Raw genomic sequence first — 27123 nt, forward strand, 5'->3', positions numbered from 1 at the left:
ATTTTTCTTAACCTGTTAATAATGTCTTCATTATTATTATTATTTTTTTTTTTTTAATAACAAAAATTATGTACAGACCTTTAAGATTTTTCCACTGTGAAATTATTCTCATAACAAATATATTTAAACACTCCTCCTATCATTTTCAATACCATAAAGTGAATGAATGAAAAAAATGAATGAATGAATAAAGATATAAGTAAATAAATAAACATCTGTTTAGTTATTAACATCAGTGTAAATAAATAAGGTTCTAAAAGCAAGCTTAATTTTCTTGCAAAATATGCTAAATGTAGTTTATAACAATAATATAATTTCTCTTTTTTTTAGTTAACAGGCAGAAGGACATTCTGACAGAGAAAGTGAACACTGTCATACCTGTGCAGACAAATTCTCTCTTTTGAACATCAGGGACATTGAGACCTCTCATATGGGCGGGGGCCATGCACTGTGTGAAAGGGGCCAGCCCTCTTCTCTGCCGCAGCCAATCGGAGAGCCAGGACAGGTGGCAGTCGCAGTGCAGGTTGTTGGAGTGCAGGCGACTGGAGAGAGAGAGAGAGAGAGAGAGAGAGAGAGTTAACGCACTCGCTAATGAGGCTGCTACACCACACTGCTAATGGCCTTTGTTACATGACAAGCGGAAGAAGGCAGATCACCGCACAGACAATATCAGCGGAAAGTAATTATCACACAGGCAGATTTGACACAAATAGAGAAGGGAATGATTTTGAGGAGAGGAATCCATACATTTCTACAATTCCCTCAGGCAGGTTGGCAGGAATCTCCGTCAGGCCTTTTTTACGGCAGTCTATGATGTTGCTGTTGCAGGTGCAGGCGGCGGGGCAGATGGACGCCTGGGGAGCGCATGACCTTGGCTCCGTCTGAGCAGGACCTGAGGAGGAGGAAAAGACGGAAAAATAACAGATCAGGAGGAAAACTGACTATAGACAACATGGTTTAATGACACAAGGAAGCAAATGGAGAACACAGGGAACATTAAAACCATTTTGAGTCAAATATGAATGGAATAACATTCTTTCTGATAGCAGTTATAACTGTCATGTAGCTTCTGTTCAGAAGTGTGAAAATTAATATTAGTTCCAATAACAGCACAAATGAAGACGGGTGAAAATAGCTTTTAATACAGCACATAATCAGCGAGAATAGACTCCCTGTTGTTTTATTGTCTAGCTTTGCAGCTTAATTAAGAAACGCTTTTTCTTGCAGCGTGTTTTGTGTTGGAGTATATTCATCAGTTGATTAATCAGAGGGGGAGGAAAAGGGGGCCAATAATATAATTTCTCTTTTTTTTAGTTAACAGGCAGAAGGACATTCTGACAGAGAAAGTGAACACTGTCATACCTGTGCAGACAAATTCTCTCTTTTGAACATCAGGGACATTGAGACCTCTCATATGGGCGGGGGCCATGCACTGTGTGAAAGGGGCCAGCCCTCTTCTCTGCCGCAGCCAATCGGAGAGCCAGGACAGGTGGCAGTCGCAGTGCAGGTTGTTGGAGTGCAGGCGACTGGAGAGAGAGAGAGAGAGAGAGAGAGAGAGAGTAATGAGGGACAGATATGGAGTGGCTTTATAAAACAACACCATGAAAAAGCCCTCAGTGTTTACTTGTAATAGCCAACATTTGCAAATGAATTAATTACAAATTTGAGAAAAGGCATTGAGAGAGAGTAATGAGGGACAGATAGTGAGACAGTATCGGATAAAGGTCAGAGGAGGTTTGTACATCTAGCATGAATGCTGGAGTGGATGATCCCTGAGAAATGCCGGGAAACAGAGCTCTCTGAAGACAGAATCAGAAGAGCAATATTTACCACACACTCAATGTCATATTCCATCTGTGATATGGCATTTAAATGCAAAGGAGGAAGGAAATCGCCGCCAAGATCAAGTAAATATTCATAGGGAGAATCTCTATAAAGCTTGGGTAATGCAGACTCGGAATAACACATCTGAATTAGTGGCAACACAAGTGTGACTGGGTCATTCTATTGTACGGATGATAGTAACATCTCCTCCGAGACCACAGTAAACCGCTCGCAAATCCCCAGAGCATGCATACTCATTTCATCAAGGTCTTCAACAAAATGGCACAATTCCCAATAACATCTTTCACATCTTAACATAAATCTCTCAAGGGCCATTACACGAAGGGTACGAGAGACACAATTCAAAGAAAAAGTGGTGTCAGCGAATCAAAAGGCGCAGCTATACCGGTCAACACTGTCTGTAAATGAAATAACAGGCCGAATCCAGTTAGGCAGACAAAAACCCGCCTATGGGCGATTTCAGCAGGGGGCAACGATTTTAATAGAGCTTTTCCCATTACAAATCCAGTATCTGGCCCCCTGTCTTTGCGGACTAATTACAGATGAGTGGGATTACAGAGATGGATGACATGGGGAGAAGGAGCCTCGGCTGCCTCAGGTGTGCATGGGATGAGCCGAGGACGGGCACAATGGGGCAGCTCCACGTGTACACACACCCTTATCGACCGTGGTACACAGAAAATGACTACTTGTCTAGCGGTGGGAGTGCTTTTCATTTGTCTGAATTATTGAATGGCAAGCGTCATGGGGTGATATCATTTGATCTAATTGAATGCACAAAGATAGTATGTCTGTAGAAGGGCAGGTGAGGTGGGGGAAAGGTGAGGTGAACTGGACTATTTCATCAGAAACCTGGAGCCAAACCACCATCCTACTAAATGGATTACCAGCATCTCTAAACATTTGATTTAATAAGTTGTTTTTATGAGCAACAAATTCAATATAGATATATCAGGGATATTAGAGACAGAAAATTCAATCCAAAGGAACAGGGAAGCAACCAAAGCCTCGCTGTGGATAATTCAATACTGCCCAGGGAGCAACGCGCCTGGCCATCCGAGCATCAGCAAATTCAATCCCGCATGAGGGGGCTGGCCTGTCTGATGGGAGGGAGGCCAGACTGCTCGGCTGTGGAGCTCGAGCTATGGATGACTCCGAGCGCCGGCATCAGGGAGAACACTCGATGGCCATGATGGAAAGAGGAGGAGAGATAGATGGAAAAAGAAATGACTTATTGAAGGAGGAAGCTCCGAACATGTGCACAATAACCCTTAAGCTTCATAGAGAGAATCAAATTCCCAGAAGCCCAAAAATCAAACTAGCGTTTACTCCTGACATATTTCTTTATTTATTCCTCTATTAGAGCCAAAGCTCTGAGAAGAACGACCACACTCGAATAATAACAAAAGCATCTCTGAGTCCTGTTAATATCGCAGGTCAGCCACAGACTGGAATGCTTCGGGCGAGGTTTGGGGACTGTGTAATTATTTATATCAATTGTGGTTTGGGTCTGACAGTGCAAACGCAGAGTAGCGACACAGGCATCTGTGTAAGAAAACCATCTCAACATCTTCAGCTAAGACAATGTCTGCTGCACAAACAGACCACAGCTCTGAAAACTGGCACGGCGTCACCACAGAGCCTGGAAGGGGGCTCGAGTCAGGCAGCAAATCCTCTCAAAAAGAGTGAAGATTTAGCATTAACGTCTCTAAATGTAGATATATGAATGTCTGATTGTATAGCATTACCATGAAGTGGACAAGAAGCTCCTCAGTACTTACAGTGTCCGCAGCTTGGGCATGTGGTTGAAGCTTGACAGCGGGATGAGGGTGATGTTGTTGTTGTTGAGAGTGCTAGAAGGAAAAGAAGAGAGAACAAATATTAGAAAAAGGCATTTACTTAGTAAACAGACAGCGAGTGACTCCAGATAACATTTGGCAATGAACACCAGACCATGCACAACAGTGTTTTGCTGAATTCACTGAACCATGTGTGCAAGCCTGTTTCCTTAGAGTAAAAAATAAAAAAGTAATTGTTAGATAACTTTTTAAATAAGAAAAAGTCACTGGGAGTAGTGTGTTCACATAAGCGTATAATGGTCTGAATGATATCATCGATGATGTGCACACTTATAATTATGGATGGCGGCGCTCTCTGCTTCCTGTCATACCAGCCACAGTTCTGATTAGTGCTACTTAGCTGACCTAATCTTGCAATCAATCCATCCCACCCCATAACCCCCTAACCTATCGCACACATGTAGAACACACAGCCTCCTGTACCTCCACCTCTTGGAAAAGGGTCTGGAATTTCTCAATTTAGGATTTTAATGGTTCCTGCTTGGTGAGGAAAAACTGCAGAATCTCTCAGACTATGCCAACTCAGTTTACAGCTTGGGTTTGGGGTCTGAATGTTCCTTCTAATGAATCCTCCAACAGCCCCTCTTGAGTACAGTGCATCCATGATTTACATTTACATTTATGGATTTGGAAGATGCCTTTTATCCAAAGTGAATTAGATTGCATTCAAGTTATACACTTTTTTTTGTTTCCAATTTATTTATTCCTGGGAACTGAACCCATGACCATGTTCTACTGTTTGAGCTACACAAAGGCAAACAGTCTCATAATCTCAGAGCCTACTGACTGATCAGACCAGCTGCTGGTCTTGCTTTTTATCCAAGGCTGATTAATTCAGTCTCAACACAAACAAGCTATTTACATTATTTACCATTGGAGTGATCAGATTTACAATTCTGACCAATGGAAATTTCCCAGCCCGAGTCCATTTCTTGGTACTATAAAATTGCACAAATCAGAGGAAAGCTAATCCCTCTAAAATATAACATTCTTGTGGGACTTTAAATGATATCTGAATATTGATTTTGGCTTGGATCTTTGGTGGAACACTTTATTATGAGTGATGGAAAGGAGAAAACTAACTAAATGGAATGGAAAATTATTGTTATTCTACACATAGACACACAGAAAATTCCACACAAATTACACACAGGGTGAAGGAATCACCCTTGCGAAGAGTTGAACAAATCCGCACCAGAAATTGATCCTCTTGTCAAGGCCGCTGCGGCTCAGAGGTTTCATTGCTGTTCTCTGCCGCTCTATAGAGATGTAAATAGAAGAAGCTCTGGGCAAGCCGGAGGGAGGAACGCCCTGGTAAAAGCCTGTAATACCAAACCAACACCGAGGGAAAATGCACTTTGCTCAGGAAGGACTATTTCCTATCTATGAAACCTTGGGAGCATCCTCCAAAGTTAGTTGAAGTAAGTGAAGAAAAAACAGAACATAAATGAATACAAGTCTGAGAACTGAAGAAGGACTGTTAAAGAGAGAACAGGATCCACAGAGAGCGGCGAACAGCTTGTGCTTACTGTGGTAGTGCTCTCTCGCTCATTCATATTTCAGCCATCCGGATTCCAGGATTAGAAGCTCTGAGTAAAAATAAATCTCATATAGATTTCATTCATGCAGTAATAATTTGAAAAAGCTGGAGCCGGACGGGGGCGTCACAGTTACGTTAAGTCGGCTTAAACCTGACATGTTCATGCCGAGAGCCATGACCTTTGGTGTCTCAGCGGATCGACTGCACCTGTTATTACGGACGTCTTAAGCTTTGCTGCAAGAAACACTGAGCACTGGACCAAGGGTCTTAAAGAAGATCCCACCAGAGAGATGCTGTCTTCCGCAAGACTGTCTTCCCTTTATCCAGCCCTCCGCACTGCAGAGGGCCGGCCACTGCTGCAGCGTGGGATCTCAGCAAATAACAGCGCAGCATGAGTGGCTTGTGCTAAAGCCACTTGTGATAATTGAAAATCACCTTGAGTCTTTAAAATTCCTTTGTCTTCATCGCCGGCAATATTAAGTCATTCCGCCTGTGTCGCCTTGTAGTTGACCATAAATCAAAAATGTGAGAAGGACCGCATCCACAGTGTCTCCTGAGAAAGTGCATCCAAGCTGAAACGAAATGAAATCAATGCTGGATCCTGACAAATACAGCGCTGTACAGCTTGACTGTGTAACTTTATGATTTTATTTAAAGCTCTATTGATGCAGGCGTCAATAAAACCGGGAAGCTGTTAATTGCTCATAACGCTTGGTCTTCAGACCGTCTCAGAGGGGCACGTTTTCTTTTTACTTCCCTTTCCTTTTCTCGGCTATGTCAAGAAAGCTTTCCCACAGTCGCAAAAAGCTTGACAGTGGGGTCTTGAGTGCTCTTAGGCTTTCTTCAGGCCCTCATTAGAGGGACTTGGAGAGGGTCTCTGGATATTTCACTCCGGCATTCTCAGAGCCAGGACATTTCGAAATAAGAGTGAGGTTGTTTTGGTGGATGTAGGGGGCTGAAGGGAAATAACTGAAGTGCTCCCGGCATCTGACTTAGTGCCATTCACTTGCACAACTGAGAAATCAGGAGGCAAAGACAAGTGTTATTTGACATGGCAGGCTTGAGGAAAGTCAATACTCTTCCTGTGAGTGTGTAACTGGCCTGGTAACTGGCTATTATTCTAAATCACTCTGGTAAGAAATCTTGCGTTAATATACATAAATGTAAAGGATGATGGTGTTCGGCTCAACTTTTTGTCTTCTCAATCCTTTGTCTCCTTCATATGGTGTAAAATCGAGTGCTATATAGAATAGGGAAAGAGTATAGAGTAGGGAATATACACAACCTTCACTTACTCTCTTGGAAACTCGAGTGAGCCAACATGTCTGTGATGTTGTCATGGTTCCATGGGAAACTATTATCACTACTGCAGCACAATAGTGAGTTTGCAATACAAGCGTCCATCTGAGCAACCATTTACAGGGCATCCCTGTGTTGGGCCCTCGAGTCAAAACAAATTAATAAAGTGCCTCCAGATGGAGAGCAATTTCATTATGAGCGCTCAGACTCCACTTGTTGCAGTGTGATGGAATTCATGTGAGCAGGATGGAAATCTTTGCCATTGTTTTGCTTAGAATCGCAAGTTCAGCTACAGCACAAAGCCGCAATCAGATGTTATTCTGCTAATTCAAATAAACCCAGTGAGGATAAACACAGAAATAACATGATCTGCCGTGCATAATCCCATCCATGTGGTTTGCGTCCAAGTGTAGGCTTATTAAAAAAAAAGAAACACTAGTGCTTAGCATTTGTAACTAAAAAATGGGAAGCTTTATGGCTGCTAAAACCTACCCTTTGCCTCCTCTGAAAAGAGAAAAAGAGCTCTCTATCCCTCGATGGTGCAGAGGATGGGAGGAGAGGTGAAAAGAACAGGTACTACACCGAAAACAGACATGCTTCCACCGCCATTGATGAGGCCATTATTGCGCAAATGAGGAAAGATTGAATCGAAGCTCTTCCGTCGGCCTCCCTCCTCTCTCTGGCCATCCATGAGCGAATGATTAATTGAGCACAAGGGTCCGACTGCTGAAACGCACGATTTCCAGCCCGCCCCTCCCCATCTCCCCGAGCTTTGGTGTAGACCACACGAAGATAACGCAATGGGGCCATGTCTGGTGGCAAAGCAATTTCCTGCGCTTGAAAGTGCTGTTTGTGAGCTAATGACAGCTCTATTCCCCTTCCACTCCCCTAATCCATCCTCTCATTTAGCCATCAGCTTGCCCTTTCTCCCTCCGCCTGCCTGTTGTCTGTCACATAAAGACTCATCTATTGACTAAAGATTTGTCCAGTGGGAGGCCAACCCGTGTTAGAAATTAAAGATGCATGGAATATCTGATTCAAGGGAATCTGTGCTCTCGATTTCCCAAAGCGGGACCGCCAGCACCTAGCTATCAGTCTAGAGGACAATTGTTGAATCTAAAAAGAGCTAATGTTTTTTATGGGAGCACAGGGTATAGAAATGATTAGGATAAGGGGTGGCAGGGGCCGAAAAGGAGCAAATCTCAGTGTTATCGTTGCCAAGAGGAACATTCAAAAGGTCTTGCTTTGAGAAAATGACATTATAAGGGTAGAATAACTGCCAAACCATAAACCTGAGGAGAGGAAAGTTATATTTCTCGAACCTTCCATATGAAATACACAATATTTCATTTTGTAATATATTTAGGTTTTGATCAAACGTCCCCCAAAACAATCCCTGGACGCCACCGTAACCACAGAAATGTGATAGCCTCTTCCATTCAGCATTTTTCTTGAGTCTGACGGCATGGAATTTTGTAACCAGGATTAATAATCCACCTCCTCATGCTCCCTTACACAATCAGTGTTTAATCTGAAAATACACTGCAAATACTCTGGAGGTTTAACCTGGCTGGTATTTCGTGGCTCTTCAAGTGAGTCTCTTTAAATAAAAATGTGAAAACCTCATTAAGCGAGTACATCTGTGGATTCAAAAGAAGAAGATGCCTTTGGTGAGGCCATAGTATGGCGTGGTGCATATTGACAAGGCCTGGTGAACCGCAAAGACGTCTCTTTGGGGCACATTGCCCATGCCATCATGCTAAACTCACTTTAGTTCGACCAGCGAGGAATGTGCCAAGCTGTCAAGAAAAATGTATCGTGCACACATTGACAAATGACAGCATTTGGCAGGAGGAGAGGACGGTGGTAATATGAAAATTTGGGCCTTCTTATCAATGCATGGTGGGAAGGAAAGTCACCTTCAGGAGATGGCACGGAAATGTCTCGGCTCATAAAAAAATGACACAGCGGGGCAAAAAATTTCACATGATTTGACATTTGATTCAGAGCCAGAATTTCCTGTACAAAAGTGGTTATAAAATATGCAGAGGCTTCAGCGCTTGCGAGAGTGCTGTGTATAGACGAAACTGAGTGAGGTATATGGGGAATTTCCAAAATGCTCTTTCTTTACAATACTATAAATTCCCTTCTCATATTTAATCGACCTTTTATAAAATAGCCCTAAAGGACCATTATAACATATTTGTGAGCGTTTCCACAAAAGAGCCAAGTGTTTAAAGACAGCAACAAACATGAAGTACAGTATATATTGCACTTAGCATAATTTGAAACAGATTACATGAGTCTCTTCATTGCGTTCTTAACACAATAAGAACATATATCAGAACAAAATATGCTTACTATAACCCTGCTGAAAAATAAATCTGCTTGAATACTTCATGCATTCTTTGGCTTTATGAAAGTTTTTTAATGAATAACTGGCCAAACTCATGCTGAATATATATATATTGAAGTACTGTTTTAGTTTTTTGATCTCCTTATTGTAAGAAAGGTTTAAAGTTATAGTTTTTTTTTAAGCTCAGACCATGCCTTTCAAGCATACACCTTATTTATTATTTTTAAACAGCGATTTTTCATTGCACCTGAGGAATCTTATTAACTACACTTTTTTTAACCCGCTTAACCAAAGAAAAAAAATTCTGTATATTTGACAATGGTGTATGTATGAAAATTGAGTTTGAGGCATATACCCATGAAAAATATTCAGTTATTCTTACACCACATGGAATCTCATTTATATTATATTTCAAATTTGATTTGATTTGTCTTTGGAAATTAGAAATGAGAAGCGCTACCCACGTTCGTAGTTATTAAAAAAACACCAACTTGAATTTCATGAATATAATAAAGATAAGGTGGATACCTTATAATGCACAGTTCCACATTGTCCATCAACATTTAAAGTGAGAATGGAAAGATAAAATTGCCTGATTAGGTGTGTATTTAAAAAAAAAAAAGTGATCAGAATAAAAAATGAGAGCAAGCGCAAGCAGTACCCAAGTATTCAATGAAAAATAATCAAAGGGGTGCTCCTTATAGGCAGGTTTAGGTGCTCTGCAGATGGAGAACACATCATGTGTTGCTTACCGCACTTCCTTCAGCTCATTGGGATGCAAGTCACGTCCTATGTGAGAAAATGTCCGAGATAGCTTTGAAGTCATTAGTTCAGTCATTAGCGCAGTTATGTTAAATATAAATTACAATTCATCAGCAGAAAGGGCCGATCATTAATTCTGTGTAGTTTGGCAGGCGTTAAATCACTAGCAGTCATTTAGTTGTGGAGGAGGGTTAGCCACGAACCCCTCTGTCTAATCTCCACTCTGATTACCATCTCTAAACCCGATGGAAGTGTTGAAATAGCTCCTCGCTTTGGTATTTTGTTAGTCGCTGTTTATGGTGATCACCAAAATTTTACAGTGATCACAAAACCCAGCAGTGCATGATGGGAAAGGATGGTCATATCTCTCAATTATGTCGCAGTGCACCATCTATTTTAACAGGCCTTTAATGATCACTGAAATTAAAAGATTATTTTGTCCTCTGGAGTTATGCTTAACACACCGCACTCAAACAATGCATATAATACGACCCTTAAATTACACCTCAAGTGCGCTCTGAATTGCAAAAACACACTTTAACATCACATTTTTAAAATGTTTATCATTCGTTCTTTCATTTATAACTCCAGATGTCAAATTATACTGATCTACATTGGAAAAATACACACGCTTGCCCTGAATTCCTACAATCCAACACTGTTTTAGACATGAAAACTAATGTGGTTGAATGTGTAAATGACGTCTACAACCCCTGGACATTTCTAAAAGCATAAATGAACCCTTAAAACTCCACTACGTTTCTGAATAAATAAGATGCTTTACCAGTAAAATCCCTTTCACCATTATGACAACACACAGAGACATCATACTCTTTGGCGATACAAGTGATGGATCTCCATCTGCTGTGCTGCCATTCAGAAAGATCAGTCTTAAGACAAAGGTTAGTCTGGGCTCTAATATAACTCATGTTGGAAATCATTATCCTCACACTGAGACTTTTTTGACGAAATTGCTACACCTAAACCTTCATTTTGCCATCAATTACCTAGAGGTGTCATATTCTCACAAGCTAGCTCTATAGCACAGCCATAATGCTCAGCCGTATGTTGAATCTGCTACTGGAGAACATGGATTTAAGATGTGAGGTTGAGCTTGATTACTGCGCATGGGGTTATTTAGCCATGATACAGTGTCATTTGCAGACCTGTGTGTTGCAGCCTCTCCAGAGGGGTGGAGAGATGGCTCAATCAGCAGGAAAGTGATGTGTATTCATGTACCGCTGCTCTCCTTGGCTCGCCGGGGTCCCAAAGGTCTATGGTAGAATCTAGGGAGGTTCTGTATTATTAATGAAAATTGATTCCTGACTTACTCACACTTTCTTGCTCCCAAGCTCCTGTTTTATAAGGTCATTTTATGCTCTGGTCACGAGGAGAGGACGGAGGACACGAAATGAAATATGTTCCTATTTTTTCCTTCTTTGATTCTACCTTCACCTCTAGCTAACACTGCTGGAGAACCTGCCTAATAATGATGTAACGCCGTGCTGCTGTGTCCTATGGAGCCAGGAATTAAAAGAGGGGTGGCTTGGCTCCAGGTCCCCAGTGAGCGGCGCTCATTTGGAGGATGAGTTTGGCACTTAGCGCCCTGCCAATTGGCTTGATTGCGCTGTGGGGACCCCCCCTCCTCCCCGTATATCCCGCTTCCAGCCTCTCATCCTCTCCGGGACAATCCAGGGGACACCCAAGGAAAAACAAACATAAACTCACTCACAAACACATCAAATCTCTTCTCTGCTATCAAAGCATTTACTATGAACTCTGACTAAATGTGCGACTAAACCAAAAAAGAAGACTTCCCAGCAGGCAACAGAACAGAGATCTGAGCATCTGAGTCTAACAGCTGCTTTAAAGTAGGAAGCGCGATTCTACAGACATTCTAGACAGAAAACGCAGTGCTTATAATGGTAAGGTGCACCTGGAAAAGTCAGGACACTTTTTCAAGCGGCAACAATGCAGCACTGGATGACAAACGAACAACTTTAGCTGTTGCACGGACGATCGCATGCTAAGCGCCACGGTGTCAGATCGGACAGGGTGACACCGGATTATGCGCCACAGGTCCATAACGCAACACAGTTTGTCCTTTGAGAGCAATCAAGAAACACACAGACAGAGTTAGAGGAAGGGACAGCAGAGGTGAAGAGAGAGGAGAGAACATCCTCTCTCTCTCTCTAGCCACACTGCTGAGTGTGGGGGCAAAGAGAGGTAAGAGGGAGAGAGGGAGAACAGGAGGCTGGCTATAGTGCACAGCCCACCCCGTCTGTCAGTTCCCTGTAAATATTAATTGCATTTTCTCCCCCCAGCCCACTCATCCACCTCCTCTTCTTCTTCTTTTTTTTTTGTTTTTTTGTTTGAAGTCAGAAAGGGAGTAATTTCATTACATTAGAGCAGCCAATCTATTACAAGCTTTTACCGGCTTTGTCACAGAAACAATTTCATTAAAGGAAGGGGTTCGTAAATCAGCTGGGGTCACGATGCTGGACGAGCAGACGCGAGGGGCACTGCTTCTTTTTTGATTATTTTTCCTTTTACTTTAATTTGCAGACTTTGCCATCCGCCCCTCCTTCTCTCTATTTACCCCTCCCTCTTTGAGTTCTTAAAGGGGATGGATTTGAAAGAGGCTTGAATAAAGAAGGAGGAATCTAAACGCTTTCCTTAAGTCATTTGTTCGGCAAACAGAGCTGCGGTGACATCTGACCCGTGACAGACACGGTGCCTTCGCGTCTTTAGAGACGGATAATAAAGAAGAACGGAACATCTCTGGCATTTCTTTCACTCCATCCCTCCTTTCTAAAAGACATGCATCTGTCTCCATAATTGCTGATGGGACAGACTGTATGGCAGCCACCCACCGCAGATGCATTAACCATCACTCTGAAAATTAAATAACCTTTATGAGCAAAAGTAAAATGTTTGTCTTTTATGTCTCTTTTTCCATCCAAAATGTATTAAGACTGGCTTCTGTTAAGAATAAAACAATAACATAAGCCAGCGCTTTGACACTAAATTGTAGTGAAATCACTTTTATAAAATGGCAACAACAGCTTATTTTTTAAAATGGCAATCACCAATTATATACTGTAAATGATATGTACAAATTCATTTGTTACAAAAACTGTAGCAAATATGTGTCTTTATTTACAGATTGTAAATACAGACAATAAGTCTGTTGCTTCATTTTGATATATGGACATCACTGAAAATTTCAGTTCATTAAGAGAGTCAGATGTTGATTCATTAACCACTTTAATCAATTCAATTCAGTAAAGGATTTCTCAAACTGATTCAAACGAGTTACTAGTCCTTATGAACAATTCATTAAAAGTATCGGCTCATTTGTTCAAGAACTAGGCTACACTAAAAATAACTTGTTCATAATACCATAATACACATTTGTTCATGCATCAGGATAGACTGGTCTGCTTGCTTTCAACTCAGCAAAATACTTTTTTGTCATTAATTCATTGTATGCAGTCTTTTTATTTCACATATTTTGATATAAATGCTTTAAAAGAATGGCTTTTTAGCATTCATATCACAAGAAGCGCCTTGACCTATCATTTTTACATTTAAGCATTTGGCAGATGCATTTATCCAAAGCAACTAACATTGCATTCAATCAGTTTATGCATTCCTTGGAAACTGAACCCATTACCTTGGTGTTGCTAGCGCCTTGCTATACTGCTTGAGCTACAGGAACGCATTTTTCTATACTCAAAGGTGATTGAAACCTTATAGATTTTCCACAACAGGACCCTCCCAACAAAACCTGCTCCAAAATCTATTTCCTCAGTTAATTTGTTAATAATAATCTCAGTAAAGAAAATTCCACAACAAGTAATGTAGTTAATTTGCCAAACATGCAGGTGTTATTGTGGAAACTTGGCAAATTATATTTAGAATTCGAACGTGGCTCATCCAATCAGATTTCAGAGCCATAACTGTCTGTATTTGAACATGTGGAGTTGATCTCTAGAGGACGTCAGTGTGATCATGTGCAAGAGACTTTTAACAATCATAATACTGAGCATAGTCAAGGGCGAATAGCTGTCTTGAATGTACATATGTGAGCGTGTGGCGTGTGGGAATATCTGCGTGTTTGGTGATTGTTTGGAGAGGTGGGACATGGTAGTGGTGGGTAATGAAAGTCCCAGTTTTAATTTTCCTGCTCTAATTACATTGGCCTTTAATCATCTCAGTCATGAGTCATATTGGCACTTTAGAGCTCCTGTCCTGCCAGTGTCCCATCTGGAGTGAACGAGAGAAAGAAACAGATATGGGTCTTCCTTCCCTTCACTAGACTATTAATCTGTCAGAGTCGGTGATGCTAACCAGCAGCCGCATGGCCGTATTTCATTCACGCTCGATAGCTAACACAGCAAATAACTCAGAACTAGCCATCAGTACAGCCAGGATGATGCTTGATCAGAGCTACAAAATATGAATCTCATATTCTGGTTTTGTTACACTTTGATTCTTCTCATCTCATTCAGTCTTGTCTCTTTTCGTCACTTCTCTTTCTTACAGTCGCTTATCACTTTGTGTCTCATCTCAGTTCTTCTCTTCCTGTCTTGTCTCACTTCTGCTCATCTCATTTTGTCTCTGGTAGTCTTTGTCATCTCTTCTTTCATCTCACTTTGTATCTTCTCCTCTAGTATTGTCTCCATCTCATTTTTGACTCTTCTCTTCTCACCTCTGCTCATTTTATCACTCTATCTCGTCTCGAGTCATGTCTTCTAGTTTTATCTCTTATCTCTTCCTCCACATCTCATATAATTTAGTCTCTTCTTTTCTCTTCCTCTCTTCATTTTTTTTTACTTCAGCTCACCTCATCTTATTTAATCTATTTTTTCTCTTCTCAATTCATCTCACCCAATCTCATCTTTTTTAGTCTCTTCTCATCTACTCTCCTTGTCTCACTTTTTTCATATCTCCTGTTCTCTTCTTTCAGTCTCATTTCGTCTTCATTACATTCTCTCTTTTTATCTTGTCTTATCGTCACGTCTCTTCTCTTATGTATTTTCATCTGATCTTGTCGTTTTTCTTCCTCTCTTCTAGGCGCATCTTGTCTGTTCTTTTCCAGTCTTGTCTTATTGTCTCAATTAATCTTGTCTCATATTGTCTCATTACATCTGCTCTCATATGATCTAATTGTGTCTTGAGTCATATTGTTTCATTTTTTTCTGGTCTTATATTGTTTCGTTTCTTCTTGTCTCATATTGTTTCAATTGACCTGGCCTCATATTTCATTTAGTCTGGTTTCACATTGTCTCATATTATCAAAATTCATCTGGCCTCATTATCTCATTTTGTCTTATCTCATATTGTTTCTTTTTCGTCTGGTCTCATATTTTTTCAATTCATCTGTCCTTTATCTCATTTTGTCTGATCTCATATTGTCTCATTTCGACTGGTCTCACATTGTCTCATTTGGTCTCATATTGTCTCATTTCGTCTGGTCTCATATTGTCTAGTCTATTGTCCTAATCGAACAGAAGGGTAGTCTCAGTGTGGATGGGTGTCCTGAGAAAGTGTGTGAGATCTGCCGTCTGCAGAGTCCCGTCTGCTGGGCGCAGAAGCTTGTAAAGCATACAGCGACTGCACCTGGTCTTCTCGGCCATAATTCAAACCCTCGCGCAGTCACAGAGTGACATTCTGGGTACAGGAGCATGAAGTAGAAAGGCTTTTATTAGCACCCAGATGAGAGTCTCCCACAGGGGGACAAAAATCAAAGTGTCCACGTATCTGAAGCCGGGTAACCATACAGGACACACTGCTCTCTCAATTATACCTCGGCTTCAGGTGATGTAGTATTGTGTACCCTACATGTGCCGACACCATTGGCCTCTCCATCCGCTGTAAATAACAAATGTCAACAGAACGAATGCATGTAAGCTCATTTCCCATGAATCCACTGCTCATACAGCACCTGTTCTAATGGGATCCATACCCCGCAGACACAAGCATGTCATGTTGATATAGAGCTCATCAGGCATGTTTTCTCCAAAGGATTCGCAATGCATGTGATGAGGGACTCTAGAACATCACCCACACTCGATGCTTCTCGAGGTTAACATGGCCGGCGTAGCATGTCTGGTGAACAGTAGGAGGGCACGGCTAAAGCCATAAATGCAGAGGGAGATATTGTGTCTGGTTTATTAGGGTGCAACATAGACTCTCATTAGCCGGAGGAACCATCTTGACCATTTTATCCAGATGGCCCCTCTATAAAAGGTGGAGGATGCTGGCTGAAGGTGGATGCTGACTCCATCATGCTGTAGACTGTAAAACTGTGGAGATGCGAGGACAATATAAGAGACAGAGATTCAACCAGCCCTCAAAGCGTGCATAGCCATTTTTAAACAGAGGACATTAAGGTAGAAAAGTATATGAGAAAATCAATTCATTCCTGGAACGCTGCCTGTCCATTTTTTTCTACTCCTTACCGTTAAAAAAACCGAGGGCTGGATGATTTCAGCAATTAAATCAAGAGTCACCTTGCCACGCGTTGCAGAGGCAGGTCAGTGGGAGAGAAACAGACAGCGCTGCTGACGTACAAATCCATCCTTCTCCCTCAATCCTCGTTAGCCCTTTTTTCTCTAAAAAGCCCTACTTGAAGAAATGAGTGTTGCCTACCTGTACCTATCATTCATCCATCAGAGTGTGACGGTGCACATGACAGTGATGTGAAGAGCACTCAAACACTGTCTAACATCACAGACATCACTGTAAAAACGTCAAGGGAAAACATGTAGCACAAAAATGCTGTATGCGTGTAAGGGAAGTGAAAGCTCACAACTGCTGAGAATGTTACATTTTATAGTAATGCATTACAATATTGTCTATAAAATACAACTAATAACATTGCTGCTTTTCATTAAAAGTAATGTGTTAAATTTATTTTGTGCTATTTTTTTTTTATGAAATATATGCACAATACTCAAAATGTATCATGCACCAAAATGTAAAATTTTTTTTATTTCAAAATTTTCAAAAAATAATAAAAAAACTAAATCGGGAAATGAGCATTAACAATTAAATATCAAGCGGCAACCTTCCGGTCTCTCTCTTGAAACCAACATGGAAGTGACTTAAACTGCAACTCATCGACTGGCTGCTAGTGACTGGCTCCAAAAGGGAGTCAATCCCATAAACCCCCCATGTTAAAACTTTACTGCAGAAAAAAAATATGTTTACAGCCTGGTATGTTTACAGTGGTTTTGGTCTATATAGCTAATTTTGCCCTTCATGACAACTGTGAGGGAGTGAATTTTTTTTTTATACTCATCCGTTTGAATTATATTAAGCCTTAAAGTTCGACATAATTAGGGGCGTGGCCACTTGAGTGACAGGTGGAATGCCGTTGCTGTCACCACCGTTGCGCTAGGTGGGCGTGGTTTCAGCAACCAGCTCCACCCACATCCCGCTTCTTTGCCCATTTTCGATTATCCAGGAGTGACGCACGGTGATGCGCTGCCAAGATGGTGACGGCCAGTTCCGCCCACTTTGGGCTTCAAAAATGCTCTTCAGAAACCTACGGTGACGTCACGGACACTACGTTCATGTTTTTATACAGTCTATGTTAAATATCCTATATAGATTGCAAAAATCTCTAATAGAGGTTACTATATTTTGCATTCCAAGTAGACAAAAACAGTCTAAATAATTTTTATTTATTTATTAATTTATTTTTAATTCTGCAATTAATGAGTACTGATTTCTGATGCATTCTGATTTATTTTGAAGTAAATTACAAATGAAATACAATTATAAATAAAAAAAAAGTTAAATAAAGTAAATAAAGAAAAATAAAGTTTAGTTTTTGGAAAAATGCAACTATTAAATAAAAAAATAACATGATACTACATAAATATTACAGTGTGAATCTTACAAGCAAAGTATTACCATCAAGTCACTGTTTGTACATATCTGTTACAAGTTTGTAGAAATCCATTGACCTGCGTAGATGATTGACGGCACTCCTGCAGCCTGGGGCTCATTTGACAGGGGTCAATGAGGTCAGATTTAGTATTGACACTCAGTTAACTCAATCTGAGCAGGGCGGGTGGTAGTCAACATCCGAGTGTCACTCTGAAATACAGTGAACTAAAAAGACCACCCTGAACACACTGAAAATGATACTGATGAGATGTGGCAAAGCGGTTGAATATATATATATATACACACACATACATATACATACAGTAGGCTTGTAAGTAACGGTTGAGGTTTCAATCTCCATTGTGCTGTTAAATCCTGTTGTAAATCTTCTTTAAGCTGCTTTGGATAAAAATGTCTGTTAAATGACTACTCACTTGTTGCTCACTATGGACTATATATAGTTGGGCTTCTCAATGTCTCCAACCTCTTCACACTATTCTCTTTCTTCTTCTTTTTCTACGACTGAAAAGCATGACTATGTCTTCAAACAAAAGCCAACTATATTTCTATACCTCTCAGAGATATCTAGCATGACGTGACCCGCGGTTCTCAGCCCACGGTGGGAAAGACTTTATCTGAAAACGGTCTTTGTAACAAAGCCTGTATCAGATACTGCGATGAAACTGCCCAGAACTTCACACACGCTCGAGCCTGGGAACGCACACGAATGCTACGGCCGCATACCACAACCGATCTCTGTCTACAAACAAAGTGCTCCATTAATGATGACCTCAACTTTGCGTCCTTCATTCATTAGAGGGCAGATTTAATTGCTGAAATCATCCAGCCCTCTTTGAAGGCGATGTTTATTGTTGCAGGCATGTTAGAGCTACCAGCTCCCTGTGCTTGTTCTGTTCTTAAAGGAAACCAGGAAATTGGGTGATTCTTTAGATTAGTAGGGCCTTGTTTATGCTTTAAAACAAATTTATTCATTAAAATCACTATTAACAAGCCCTTCTACCATAGTCCACAGTAGCGAGATCGGCTTCTGAAACTGTTACAGAGATTTATCAGAAGTTAGGGATGCAACGAATGTTCGGCAACCAAAATTATTCGGCCGAATAAGCGAAAAGACCAAATAAATTGTACCGAACAATGATATGACGCGATCAAATAGCAACCAGCGCAGAGTGAGAGGCGCGCACTCTTTATTATGCAGCACACACGTCAGCAGTGTGGAAGCATTGAATGTTAAAAATGTTCAGTGTTAAATATTTTTAAATTGTTGTTTTGTAATTGATTTGTTTTCTTTGAAAAGCAAGACAAAAACAGTAAAAAGCACATTTTGGCTTTTTAATTTATGCAATGGTGAAAACAAATTTGGCAAAATACATGGGGAAAAAACTTGAAAAACCTTGTTAGGTATTCGGTCTTCGGCCCAGTGTTTAATGTTGTTCGGTTCGGCTTCGGCCAAGAATTTTCATTTCGGTGCATCCCTATCAGAAGCCATTACTGTAATTGCATATGGCTGTGGAACATTGCTCACTTGCAATATCCTGAAGATATCCATCTTATTGAACCATACCGATTAATTTAATTTTCATCAGCGCTAAGCTTATTAACTGTTATGACAAATGATTCGAGGGGCGTACATGTAGGCCACCTAGCACATGGCTTTTGAGCATTTTCCTCTTCCAGCCAGAGAAATGATGATCTTTCATTTCAGTTATCTGTCTTTGACTTGGTAAATGCAGTGGACGACGGCCTTGTTTGCGGTTTGACTGAGTAACACACCATGCCTCGCTACTTCGGGGGAAAGTACAGTTTACCGAAGGCTTGTTTGGCCTCGTAAAATCATGCAAACGAATGTCACGGTGCCTAACGAATGCCAGTGGAGATGAGGGAGGAACACTTACAGGTTCTTGACGGCGGTGATCCCTCGGAAAGCCTTGCGAGGAATAGCCTGAATCTGATTCTCGCTCAGGTCCCTGGAGAGAGAGAGATGAGAAAGAGAAAGAGAAAGAGAGAGATATTAGGATTTGTTTGAAGCCACTTCACATTTCGGTCGAAAGCGTTTTGAGGAAGATGGACGGTTTGCTGCCGCCCCACTGGAACGACGCGCCTCAGCTTTGAAGACCAAAATTGTTCTACTGACCATAAATGTCACATCCTCCTTAATTCGTCTGGCCTTTTATCACTCCGTCTGTGTGTGCGTCTAATGAAAAACATTTCTAAAGCAGTACTTTGTGATGAAAGGTCTCATAGCGGTACGTCCCACAATCCTGCAGAAAATGAAGCAATCATATGCACTTTGAGTAACCCGAGAAAGAAAATAGACAAAAGCCGCTCTACATCAAAATGAATGCCTGGCATTTTTAATGCTCGCTTATGAACCAAATTATTTTTGACATGTCACAATGGTTGTGCTTAACTTTATTAAGCTTGTTTGTTTGTAGACTCACGCTGGCAAAATATAATTTGAAAACCAGAATGCAATTACTGGCCAAGAAGGAAACAAATGAGATATGGAATATCTGCCCAGCTAATCAAAGCGTCTGCTTTGGAGTCATGCCTGCTACACATAACACGAACAGACCACCATGTGGGTTAACCCACCTGACCTTGCTACAACCAATTTCACTGATAAACAATCAGGCGCGGATCCAAACGCGGCGAGGAATTCTGTCAGAGCTCGTGCGTGGGACATAATGATGTATCAAGTACATGACTGCCAGCAATTTCCTCTTAGGAGCATTAAAAACTGTAGTTATTGGGCTCTCCCCTCCTTCAGCCCCCCACCAGAACTGGATATGTGTGTTTTTTTCCCTTTCCAACCAATCAAGTTTTATTATGGCAAAAATCTTAATAACTATGTTATGCTTTGCAATAAGGGGCTATGGTATTTCATCGAACTGTTCTTGATGGTTTTTGACATGTTCCACAATTTCTTTTTTTTTTCTTTTTTACAGCACTCTTGGCTTGATGTGAACATCATGTTCCTTTGTGTATCCTTCAAGTCGAACTATGCAGCGCATGCACAGAGGAGGGCAAACATTTGCCGAGTAAAAACTCATAACATCCCATGTTCGTATGCCACAGAGTGGGAAAATAGGAAAGCTGTTTATACCACCATCACGATGGGCATGAGCGAATGTATATCAGCACTACCTCCCCGTCGCCTTTGATGATCTAAATGCGAAACAGATAAAGTGCAGAGATGGCGAGGAACACAGAGGCAACTTCTCTTTGCTTTGGCTTTTTAATTCTTCATGAATGGCGAAGCACCGGCCTCGTGCATCCTTGGCGAGCCGCGAGCGCAGCGTAGTACTTTACAGCACTTCCACTGCTAATAAATGTTTTATTGCTTTGTTTACTCAGTGGAACCTTTTTCATTATTTCTACAAACAGGCAAATTGTCCCAGCCAAATAACGGCACTTATGAAACACAATCAGTCTCAGCGGTGCTCTCACCGAGGAGCGACAGAGAGAAACTCCATGTCAGAAGAAAAAAGCCAAACAAAAATGGTCTCGCAGGCTTTGGGTTGAATGAGATGATTTCTAACGAAGAATTACAGACAGAATTAAAGAGACAATAGAAGTTTATGAGATATGAGAATTATACCGGCAGGAGAATGTAGCAATGTACGTATTTCATCTTTTACGCTGTATTAATTACACATGGATAATGAAACAATCCATGTGACTTCAGAATGAATACAAGCTCTCCAAAGAATCTTTAAAACACAGGTTGATTAGTCAATTTAGATAACTGTGCTGATGCTATTTTCTGCATAAACTGTAAAAATCATTTTCTTAGTTTTTATTTTGTTTTATATATATTATACACATATGAACAAAGCAAAATTACATAAGTCTTACATAAGTCTTGTTTTTGGATAATATAACCTTATTTGAACCTATTTTTCAAAAACAGACAAACTTTTTCTAAAAAGAATCTTTGGCAAATATAATATAATGTAAACTAATTTTGTTTTGGAGAAATAAACTGAATTTTACAGCAAAAATAAACTGAGCTCAATCCTTGTATACACTGCTATCATTAGTGCAAATTGGGCGTCTTAACAGACGCTGGAACAAATGCTTTAAGTTAAACATACAGATTCAAAGCAGACATAAACCAAACAGTGTTTGTTAAAGGACAGAGCTGCATCGGTCCCCCTCCTCTAGCAATCTGCTTGCAAATTTCATTAATTTAATTTGGCTTTGGCCCTGCTCTCTCTGACTGTCAGGATGCATGCCATAAATCTCCCTTTGATTCCATTACGACTCCCATGTCCAGACAACCTGGCAACGTCAAAACATATTACAGATAAACGCTCAGCAACACGCAAGGATACAAGAGCCGAGCTGCAAGGAGGATCTATCCTTACACACACGCACAGACTCTCTCACACACAAAGGTCAGACAAAGCGAAACGCTACATACTTCATTAATGCTGTTGTTATGCCACTCAGCAAACATCATGTTTTCAGTCGAATGCACACAAGAATCAATGATAAACGGTTAAACATATGCACGGAAGAGAAGACCACTAATAGTTCAATACATACATCTGTCACATTTCGAAATCTCAATATTTTGTCAATATACATCAATGGGAGATTTTCAGACTTTAATCTTTAACAATTGCTTAAGAAGTTTCATAGTACATCTTTTGAAAGTGGTTTTGGCTGAATTAATTGCAGATGTTTTCTACTTAGGGGTTAGTGGTTTAGAATAAATCTTAAGCAGAGTCTGTCCATTCATTTTCCAAACAGCGTAAGTAAGTTTCTAGAGCAGAATATCAATACACCGCTACCTTACAAACACAGAAAAAAAAAAAAAATTGAGGGAATGTCAGTCAATTCTCTTTCTTATCACGCTTTACGAATGTCACTCTTATCTCTCCAATGAAAAATGCAATGCTACGGTTTTACAGGAAGGTTATTTGCTTCAGTTTTGTTGTTTTCTCGCTCCGTTTAAACCACAAAGGAAAAGAGTGATTGTCTAAGGAAGCAGCGGAAACTTAAACATCACTTTACAGTAACTCAGATAATGCAGGATGGCTGAGACTGGCTCTCATTCAGCAATGACTCGCACACAAAAAGCTTCTCAGGTGCATATGCAGAGTTTTCTTCTTACCCTCATTCTACTGTAATGTTGATGAATATGGATCATTTTAAATGAGGGAGCATGTTCATGCAGTTAGTAATTAGCATAAAGCATGCACAGACTCACCCATCTCCATAGAAGAGCCTTCTGAACAAGCCATCCTATTCAGCCATTCATTAATCTCAGCAAACATATACCTTACAGCATATAAAGATGCAATCTTACCTAACAGCACCCAGAGCAAGAGTAAAGCCAACTGTGCCATCCTCAAATACACAAGAGACACCTTTTATGCAGACATAGATTACTCTGCATTTTATGCAGAAATGATTAAATAAGTCATTAAATAAGACTTTTAAATAGTTCACTAAGTTATTCAATTAGTTTCTGATTAGCTTAACAGCAAAAACAACAACAACAACAATTTACTACAAATCAATACTCTAAAATATTTTATAATCCCAATATATATATAATTAAATACTACCAATCAAATGTTTTGGGTCGGTAAGTTTATAATATATTTTTAAAAGAAGTCTCTGCTCACTAAGGCTACACGTTTGTTCATAAATACATTAAAAACAGCAATATGAAATTTTAAATCTTTCCATTTTAAAATACTTCATAATTTACGCATGTGACGGCAGAGCTGAATTTTCACCAGCCAGTCTTCACGGTCCTTCAGAAATCATTCTAATATGCTAATTTGAAGGAAACATTTCCTATTTCTTATTCTTATCAATGTTGAAAACAGTTGTGCTGCTTAATGCTTTGGTAGAAACCATGATACATTTTTTTTTTTCTCTGAAGAATAGAAAGTTCACAAGAACAGCATTCGTTTGAAATACAAATATTTAGTGACATTATAAATGTCTTTACTTTTACTTTTGATCAACTGAATACATCCTTGCTGAATAAAAGTGAATTTCTTCAACTAAAAAAATCTTACTAACCCCAAACATTTGAACAGGAGTGTATGCAAAAAAACAAACAAACAAGTAAATAAATAACTAAATGTGAAAAAAAACTGAAAAAGTGAAAACTTGTGATTTCTGCATGAAAGTATTTGCTCAAATGTAAGTGTACACTCTCACACATGAGATCCACTGTCGGCCAGGACTGGTTTTCCCTGAGGAGGTCAAGAAAATTTGTGTTTCACAGTACTTTGTGATGTTAATCTCTTATAAAATCAAACATGGCAATTTTTTCCCCCTAATAAAGCCTCTGTATAAATTACAGAGCAAACTACTTACTATGTTTGGGCTAACTCAGCCCTCTGAGAAATCTAATCCCCGTCTGGATTGGACTGCTTGTTGATACAGTATATCACACAAGTCTAATTTCAATGGCTCTTGTGATGCACGGATCCGGAGCACTTGGGCTATTCTTTCCTTCTTTCTTTCTTATATTTAAAACCAAAGTCAAAACAGACATCTGTCTCCTTCCATCTAGCTTATCGAGCACAAACCGCAGCCCAGCTGGGTGACTGGACCGTTGATACGTCTCCCACCATGCCCATGCCTCTCTCAGTATCTATCAAGCGCTGTCTTGCTTTCACTCTTGCTCTTGGCAGGGCTGTTATCTGCATGCCAAATTGAATCTAGAGTCCGAGATTCTCGCAGAGGCCCTGATGCCTGTCAGTGGGTTCCAACACGCTTCTGTTAAGTCTTGCCAGCGCCGACAGATCGACCCCGGATGCGCTGGTACGATCACACACAGATGGGTCGGACACGTCTAAGCATACACACATGATCAGGTGAACGGTTATTAAGACCCTCCAGATACTCTCGCCAGATATATGACATTACATTATTAATTTAGTAAGCACTCATAACTGGGGCAAACCGCTTTGCTTTCATATTACATCTGACCCGACTGCTTCAGGGATGACTAGTTTAAATGTGTGTGTTAGGGGCCAAATGGCTGTTAAGCATGGCGGGCGACTGTTCTGAAGTAAAACCAGCCCTATAAACAAAAGGAGAGTATTACAACATACCCTTTGGCTTGAGGATTCAGAGTCGGGAGGCATATTTGTTTTTCATCTGGGTGTCATGAGGAATCGGGAGGTTAAGATTGCAAGCTGGCCGGGTCGGATGTCGTTCGCATGGGTTATGAGATGCACATTTCTGATTTCTTTCATTAAAGACACAGCCAGAACACAGAGAAAGCAGCAGACCCCCTGGGGCGCTCCATAAGCATTTTGTTTTATGAAACCCGAGACGTCTTCAAGTCCATTTCCATTCAAGCGGCGGTTTCACATGACGAGTTGCATCTACTGTAAAGCATGCACTCTTCCCACTTTCTCCACATCAGCGGAGCCTTTTCCCACCGGAACGGCAATTCATGTAACACTTATTCGATAAAGATATATAGAAATGTGCATAATAAATAGTGACCCCGTTGCAGCCTCGTATTTCACTCTTTTACAGCCCCGGTTATGGTCGTGATGGGCGGCCCTCTCTCTCTCGCTGCCGGCTGGAGTCTCCGCTCTGCTTTATGGCCACTTTTAAAAATGGAGGCAAATTAAAACACTATGGATTTCTGGCCCTGAATGACTATATAGTATAATTGGCTTTAAGGAGGACAGTAGTTCTTAATTACACAGAGTATAGGAGCTTTTTCATTGGACCCAGGCCGCTCGCTCTATCTCTCTCCCGTCTCATTCTGCGTGAATCACCAGCCAGTAGATCCTCTGATTCCCTTTGGTTATTAGAAGTTATGATTGCGGTTTCTCCACTGAAATCTATCTCTTAAATGGAGAAAAGTGGATGTAAATATTATGTTCTGGCAGGTGGGCACAGAACCAGCAACGAATCACACTCTGGCTGCAAATGTGAAAGCGTAACTGTACTGATCTGTACATGGAGGTTTCACCTGCAGTGCTGCATATAGGATGATAACGGCAAACAGATAAAGGCAAACAATTGTGAAGGTTAATACACGTCTGCCAGTTAAATCAAATAATGCATTCTTGTCTGAAGCAGGATAGCATCATTAATCTGAAAAATAATGATTACGATTAAGGCTTTTACTGTTAACAAACCACAAAAAATGTTGATCATCTGTTCCTGCTTTTTAAATTATTATTATTATTATTAGTTTGACAGTGGTCAAAACCAGACAACTAAATATATCAATTTTATACTTTTTTCTTAATGCATTGGACACCAAAACAAATGTTAAAAATTCTGTGTTAGAAATCTACAATATAATATCTTTTTATTATAATTGCTAAGGTCACCCTTCAGCTTCACTTTAAAACCATCAAAATATTACTGATGTAGTTTTAAGATATAAATATAGTTGTTAATGTGCTGATTTGCTGCTCATGAACCAGTTCTTATTATCACTGTTGAATACAGTAGGGATGCTTAATATTATTGTTATTTTCAGGATTCTTTGTTGCATAGAAAGTTCATTTATTTGAAACAAAAATCTTATAAATGTCATTAGTGTCACTTTTGATCAATCTCATGCATCCTTGATAAATAAAAGAATTAATTTATTTAAAAAAAAATCTTACAAACTTGTGATTTTTTCTAGGGCTGAAGAAGTTGAAGTTTAGATAAAGTTTGTAGTACTTGTCATAACACTAAATACTATACTGTACAGTAAGCAATACAATAAAATCATAATTAAAATAAGATGGGATCATCAAAATAATTATTTTAATGGATATTGCATTAGATGGAATAAATAGCAGCTACAATGTTAAGGTAAATAAACGTTCAGCCCTATTAAGACGTGTACCAACAAGATGATTAAACACAGAGTAAGATTGACTGATCTGAAACCCATCGCCGTCTCTTTAATCTCTTTTGTGACAGCAGTAAGTCAGACTTGTTGTAAGGAAGTGGGTATGGAAATGAAACAAGAGAAAGACAGAAGGACGTAGAGGTGGAGTCCTTGTTCACTGATCAGCGTCTGGCAGCGTCAGCTTTGTATTCTGCCGCAGTCGTTTAACTGCCCTTGCTTAGTGTCTTACATGTAGCCCAAAGACTCCTTGATTTAATTAACTCAGTGCTTTATGAATAAAAATATTTCACTATTGATCATCCCAAGAGCTGACGCAGGCTAAACAGTTTCAGCGCTCGCTTCATTACACCGTCCTTACTTGCTTTTTTTTTCTGATGGCACGGGAGGAGGTGAGGGTCGAAGTCGCTATGAAGGGAGGTGAAGGCAGCTTCTAAATCAAAGTAAATGAGCTCAAATGCTCCCCTGGGTGTCTAAAGCTTTCGGCTAAAGCTTCTACATTCCTCTGCTGCCTCCAAGAAAGAGTCCGCGTATGGATATTATAAATAGAAAAGGTCCCCCCCCCCTGCATTAGTATCTATTATGTTTTGTCAATGCTTTAATTAAATTGGATTGCTTAATGTGATTTATCCTGATCCATACACTTTATGGCTCTAAAAGCCTTTTTGGACCCCGGCCCAAAGGATGTCGAACA

General features: G+C 40.3%; 1 protein-coding gene across 1 annotated transcript in view; it reads right to left on the reverse strand.

Annotated features, from left to right (window-relative positions):
* Window positions 1-27123, reverse strand: part of LOC107756681 (slit homolog 3 protein-like) — a 175540-nt gene that overhangs the window by 63603 nt on the left and 84814 nt on the right. Inside the window, exons 5-8 of the mRNA XM_016573881.1 lie at window positions 19480-19551; window positions 3627-3698; window positions 1363-1526; window positions 748-892 (exon numbers count right to left, since the gene is read on the reverse strand). Coding sequence (XP_016429367.1) covers window positions 748-892; window positions 1363-1526; window positions 3627-3698; window positions 19480-19551 — 453 coding nt within the window. The remainder of the gene's footprint in view (window positions 1-747; window positions 893-1362; window positions 1527-3626; window positions 3699-19479; window positions 19552-27123) is intronic.

Source organism: Sinocyclocheilus rhinocerous, unplaced genomic scaffold (genome assembly GCF_001515625.1).
Source record: "Sinocyclocheilus rhinocerous isolate Xijiao unplaced genomic scaffold, SAMN03320098_v1.1 scaffold892, whole genome shotgun sequence".
In the NCBI taxonomy this organism is placed as follows: Eukaryota; Metazoa; Chordata; class Actinopteri; order Cypriniformes; family Cyprinidae; genus Sinocyclocheilus; species Sinocyclocheilus rhinocerous.